Consider the following 6,545-nt stretch of genomic DNA (forward strand, 5'->3'; position numbering starts at 1 on the left):
TAACAAACCAGTGTACAAATTATGGCAAAATCTAAACGCTTAGCATGCAGTTTATTGTAATTGCCGGTATGGGACTGTTCCTCCCCAGGTGGACTTTGAACAGTTGTCGGACAGCCTAGTGCAGCTGGAGAAGAGGTGCAAAGCTTCCTGGGACCATCTAAAGGTAGTGGCCAAGCATGAGGCCAAAGCCACCTTGAAGACCAAGATGACAGAGTTCCTGAAGGACTGTACGGAGCGCATCATCATCCTGAAGGTGGTACACAGGCGCATCATCAACAGGTGGGAGCCTCTTATGATCCCACACTGGGGAAATGTACTTCTTACAACAGCCAATACAAATAAATAGCACTGGAAAACTACAGTATAACAACAGAAATGATTATGAGAATTTTTTAAATTTGTGTACACGGTTACACATATTGCACATATGCAGTGAATATTGCCCATATAATGAACATTCGTGTATAATGAACATTCAATACCTAATAATTGAAATAGATCAATTAGATCAGAAATTCTGTAGGGACTGAAGCTTAAGATCAGCATGTTAGTGCTGCAGGGGCAATATTGTATATAAAGCACAATGGATAAGGGGTCCAGACTGATTCATGACCAAGGCTGTAGCATGATGCGTGATTTGTTGCCTCAACAGGTTCCACTCCTTTGTTCTGTACCTGGGCCAGCCATCCCACTCCGTGCGGGACATCAAAGTCACCCAGTTCTGCAAGATCATCAGCGAGTTCTCTCTGGAGTACCGCACCACATGGGAACGCGTCCTAACGCAGAAGCGCAAGCGGGCCGCCCACCGCGAACGGAACAAAACACGCGGGAAAATGATCACAGAGGTCAGACGGCACCAGCATAATCCTTTGGCGGGTTTTTCGGTCCATTTAACTGCTTTTGTCTACTTTTGCTAGTCAGTTCTGTAATCAGGGTAGTGAGAGGGTTAAGCCGTCGAATGGGATGTAATTTACGTTTCATTCATTTGTCTGATGCTTTTATCTAGCGTGACCTGCAGTAGGGAGAAGGGTTACGATTTTTTTTTTTTGGTCTGCTCCCTGTGATTTGAACCCACAACTTTAGCACTGTTAGGGCAGTGCCCTACTTACTGAGCTACACATACACAATGACAGGATACAGCGGACTGTGTCACCAACTGTGATGCATGCCTCAAAAGGATGTTTATGATGAGAAACCAGAATCGCAGGAAGAATGATCAGACATTGGGAAAATATCCCGCCTCCACACTTAAAGGAAGAAAAGGGGAAAAAAGCGAAATCTTTTATAACCCAGGGTTCAAAGCACGTTACAACTTGTATGAGAGAAGAATTACATGTAGTTGGCATAATGACACGTGCCACAGATGTCGTCGTGTGCCCGGCGTCCTGGATGCCCTTTGCAAGCGAAAGGTTCCCATATGCCAAAGGGCTTATTGCCAGGGCACAATCCCTGACGTATTAATCAGCATCCAAAGGCCGCTGAGTATCGTCTCCTCTGCGTTTCAGACTGAGAAGTTCTCCGGAGCTGTCTCTCCTCCAACCGAGAGCAGCCCCACCCCTGTGTCCGTGGCAGCAGTTACAGAGCCGACGCAAGAGCAGCACGAGAACATGAAGAATTTGCTGACTGCTAGCCTTGACCATGGCAATCTGCGTCGTAGTCGTGCTGTACGGAGTGAGTGTGATTTCCTCTCTCCATTCCAACTAGTGTCATGGTACAACTAGAAAACCTGCACTGTTTCGTTGAATAGTGTCAATGTAGAAATGCGGGGATGTGGACTATCTGTGGCATATTATTCTCCACGCAAGTGCGCAAGGTGAACGTGCTCACTCCTTTGTTCTTCGTCAGGCTTAGGTAATTTAAATCCTGTGAATGTATCTACCAAAGACGACATCACAAGTTCCCATGACGACGCCACTGATGAGATCATGGACCGCCTGGTGAAGTCTGTAACGCAGAATCCATCAGAGAGGCCATCCACTCCAAAAACACGCAAACGCTCCCGTTTGAACAGGAAATCCTGTGAGTATAAACGGAATGCTTCCACTTCCGGAAATATTGCTTCACGTTAAACAGTGGGTCATGCAGAACAAAGACTTTTTTTTCCTCGTTTTCTATACTGATTATACCCATGTGTTTACATCAAAGGAAACCTATGAAACATGTTTCACTGAACACGAGATATAATGACCGTGACCTTTTTGCCAGGGGAAGCGTGTTTAAGATGTGCTATATAATGGCTGTAATTTGCAGATGCATGTTATGCACCCATTGATTCATCCTCCCATCTTCATTCCTGTTTATTGAAAATTCAGTTAGGATTGTAGTAATCTGGAACTCACCATGGAATGCATAGTATGCAAGTCGTCATGCAGCCCATATCAGATGCCTGTCCACTGACGCAAGCACCCCGTCCGGCCCCCCCTCCTCCCGCCCAGATTATTGTTTAATTAAATAAAGGTGATTTATCCACCCATTTGCCTGAACTGCCTGTCTGGCAGCTGTGAAAAGACACATTTGAATATACAGAGCCAAGATGACAATTAGAGCTGTTCTGGGCTATGATCAGCCATCATGCTGGGAGATGTTTGGGAAAAAATCCTTTCTGTATTTATCCTGCCTGTCAGCAGTGGGGATGTTGATTTAAGTACTTGTATGTCAGGACTCCTATTGAATCTCATCAACTTATCTGTAGACTCGGTCTGAGTGTTGAGCATTCAGGCTGATGTTCCTTCACAGGATGAGACTAATATCCTGTATTGTACTGCACCAAATTCTGCGAAGTCTCGGGCCCTAAAATTGGCTGACTTAAAGTCTTAAATGGGTTGCACTAAATGTGCTCAGAGTTCGAAGTGCCACTGAGGTTTCTGTGTGTGTCGTAAGTGGTTTGCTTTCGGATTTATTGTGTTCGCAGACAATAGGATTTTGTGTCCAAAACAACCTGTAATCTCCTTTTGTTCCATTTCTGTTTTCTATTCTACATTAATGCGCCCCCTTAATGCAGTGATCTCCTGACCCTATACTCTTTCCCTCGATCTCTTTGGTCATGCTGCTGTAATCTGTTCCTTACCCCTCTCACTATAAAAAAACTCTGAAATTCTCTTCTCGGCCTCTGACTGTTCTTTACTTTATACTTTTGAATCTGACTTTCCTGTTTAATGAACATTTCTCTCCCTGTTCTGCCTGTTTTTTTTCCTTCTTGTAAAGCGGAGTGGTGGCTCTGAGGCTGGGGATCTGTGCAGGCAATCAGAAGGCTGCTGGTTCGAATCCTGTGAATTATTCTACTCTGTTGGGCCCTTGAGCAAATCCCTTACCCAGAGCTAAACAATTGTAGGTTATGACGTTAATCTACATCCAACCCTGCAAGCAGGTCCTGCAACTTTCAGGCAGCACATGGGGGTTGGTGGCAGGATCGGCACTCCAGCCATCGAAAAAAAACTTCTCACTGCTCCATTCCATTTTAACTAGTGCGGTGCTGAGGTATCACCTGCTGCTCTCAGGTTCTCATCACTGAGGTGGTTCGTTGTGTGGTGGCCATTGCAACACACTGTATAAATGTGCTTCCCTTACCTTGTAAAGTGACTTGCAGTGTGTGTGAAAGCACTATACAAATGTAATTTGCTAATTATTAATAATCTTAATGCTAGATCTGTCATGCATGTGTTTGGTTCCCTCGGTACATTGAGATGTTTTCTCCTTACCATGACAGACTGGATTGCATCTAACATCTCTTGCAGAAATATCACAGGAAAGCAATTCCTGCTTTTAGTTCTTCTCCAACTTGTTCAAAAAAAAGCAACTCAGAAGTTATGTCTATTATGAATTTCCATTCTCATGATGATATGCACCTCATTACAACATGAGCGTCATTTTGTTGAAGTTATACTTAGATTTCTTTGTGAGGTTTCACTTTCTCTCCTTAACACGAATTCCACAGTGCAGACTTTAGTCTTCTGTTTTCTCCACTGTGGAGCCAGCAAATGTCTGTTCTTGAGTCTGGGTGGCAGCCATGAGATAGCAGGGGAGTTGTGCTGTAGATCGCCACTTTGGGATCGCACTGTCCCTGTGAAAGCAAGGTTAGCGACTATCAACATTTCTCCGGAGAAATCACTCTAGACGGCAGCCTAGTTAATCAGATATACAGCAGATTTTTTTAAATCCCCTACTTTACAGTTAAAACTAATCCCATTGGTAATGCCAGATAGTCAGCGGCTTGGCCCAGCTTAAAAAGAATTTGGACTACAACACTTATAATGTATAGCCAGAAGTCTCCAAACATTGTAAACATGTCATTATAATAAACATTATCATAGCCTGAAGGCCTCATCCCTCCTCCAGTGCACTACTTGAAAACTGCAATCTCAACAAGTTTTAAAAAATGCACATTGACATAGGTGGGGTTCAAGTCCTCCTAGGTGAAGGCCAGTTTTATTGCATTCCCTTAAGTGTTTTTGGATGTGTGTGTGTGTTTTTGTGATTATTACAATGTGGGGACCAAATTTCCCCATCATGTGATGACAGCCTGTAACTTGTTACCTTGTGGCTGACATCTACTGAATCTCGTCATATTGCAGTGCGGCGGACGCTGAAGAGTGGCCTGAGTGTGGACATGGTGCAGGCGCTCGGCCTCAGCAAGCCCAATGATCAGCTGTGACGGGAGGCTCCCCTGGGGGACACAAAGCAGGAGGAGACCCAGAACAAGTCGTTAAAGGGACAGGGGAAGATGCGGCAAAATGCCACCACTGCAAGAGAGGACATAATCGACCCCGGCACTGGTCATATGGCTGCAGAGAACGTCTCGGCTAGAACACGTCTTGGACTTGAGTTTGTTTTATGGGTGCTAGAACTGTGTCTGAAGTATGTTCTGAAATATAGCATAGGAGTTGCCGAAGCTGCTTTCACATCGGGAGGGGGGGTGTTGATCGAGTTCTGGAAGCTGAGGAATTTTCACAGTATATATATCTACTAATGTTACATACTTTTATTATTTTTTTGCACAAGAACAAATGGGTTAGTGTGTGTGTGTGTGTGTGTGTGTATGTATGTATTTAAAATATTACCTGGGGGGGGGGGGTCCTGTAGTATCTGGATGGTAGTATGCAGGTGGTATAAGCTGCCCCCCCCCCCCTTAGGTAATATTTTAAATGGGATGGAATTGGGATACCTCTGTGAGGCTCTCGAGAGGAGGCTACAATGATATGGAGACTTGGGGATTCTAAATTAAGGGTTGTACGCTTGTTGGCATTCGTCGTCGTATATTATTGTTTAATTTATTTCTGGGCCATTTCTCTTGCTGGTGAATGCGCATTTGAATCTTATTTTATAGTCTTTGTTGTCAGGGAGACGTTTGAAGACGTCCTTCAGATGGCTTGGTACTCGCCGCGACACACGGCCCGGAGTCTAGACAAGATGGGAAACAAATCCCTTTCGGTTATTGTTGGTCAGCAGTCGGTTATCTCTCTTCTCCCTAGTTTTTAATCTGTTTCCCCCTTATATTTAAACAAACATTTTGCGTGCTCAAAGGATAAGCAAGCAGATGTCTTAACATGGCATTTTAATTGCGCTGACAATGCAAGCAAAATTTAAAATTGTATAACGTCTAACATCGGTTAAACATTCATTTTGCGGATATTACGGTTTTGCACTGCGAGGTTAGGGTGTACTTATCTCTTTCTGTATTAATTTTGTATTGTATGTGTGAGACATACAAAAATACACAGCATTCACTTTTTTGATGTTCTTCCGGTGGTTTTACAATTAGGATTTAGCCAAACTCTTCTGCTAAATCATTTATAATATACCAGCTTACCCTTTTTAAAATGTATTTATGTAATCTTATGTCATATGATCCAATAACATGTTGGCATCTGAAAATAAAACACTTTTTTGTTTGTTGTAAAGAATGACTTGTGTCGTTACTCTAACCATAGACTCATTATCGGGTTATTCGGGGTTGTTAAATGATGACTAATACATTTCGTCCGTGGTCACGACAGGACCATAATGCTGCCCATTCTTCGCCGTCCACATGGGGGAGTGGTTGCATTTCATATTCTCGATTTAATACTCTTCAATTACCGCTAAGGTTCATGAAAATCCCTTACTTTTCTCAATACATTGCACCTTTTTAAAAGTGTTTATCTTCCCAAACTCGCCTCATACGTATTTAACGTAGGCCTAGAATATACAGTAGGCCTAAATACACGAATATTACGCTACATATAGTAATCGGACAACAAAACCATTTAAACAAATGCGAACTTTCCCCCCCAGAACTCGTTTTATGCTATATCTTTGTCTATAGCTCGCCGGTGTTCTTGTAACAAATATATTCGTATTTCCACTCTAAAATCTATTTTTTCCGTCAATTTTATAGTAATTGCATTTTTTAATTATAAATGATAAAATTACGATCGGTGAAAATATTTTCGAATTGAATTTTCGCAGAAATCAAGAACATTAATGCGGCGTGTAGAATCGCTGAAGAGAAACTGCGTTCCCCCTGGTCGAAGTTAAGGCGGTGCGTGTGAGACGCCTTGCCTCTTTAA

The 6,545-nt window shown here is 43.1% G+C and overlaps 1 protein-coding gene across 1 annotated transcript in view; it reads left to right on the top strand.

Moving 5' to 3' along the window:
- fhod1 (formin homology 2 domain containing 1) overlaps window positions 1-5,900 on the top strand; it is a 38,586-nt gene extending 32,686 nt beyond the window's left edge. The window contains exons 21-25 of the mRNA XM_049031543.1: window positions 89-279; window positions 653-845; window positions 1,506-1,671; window positions 1,846-2,019; window positions 4,572-5,900. Of these exons, the coding sequence (XP_048887500.1) occupies window positions 89-279; window positions 653-845; window positions 1,506-1,671; window positions 1,846-2,019; window positions 4,572-4,651 (804 nt within the window). The 3' untranslated portion in view covers window positions 4,652-5,900. The remainder of the gene's footprint in view (window positions 1-88; window positions 280-652; window positions 846-1,505; window positions 1,672-1,845; window positions 2,020-4,571) is intronic.
- Window positions 5,901-6,545: the final 645 nt, after the last annotated feature.

Source organism: Brienomyrus brachyistius, chromosome 11 (assembly GCF_023856365.1).
Source record: "Brienomyrus brachyistius isolate T26 chromosome 11, BBRACH_0.4, whole genome shotgun sequence".
In the NCBI taxonomy this organism is placed as follows: domain Eukaryota; kingdom Metazoa; phylum Chordata; class Actinopteri; order Osteoglossiformes; family Mormyridae; genus Brienomyrus; species Brienomyrus brachyistius.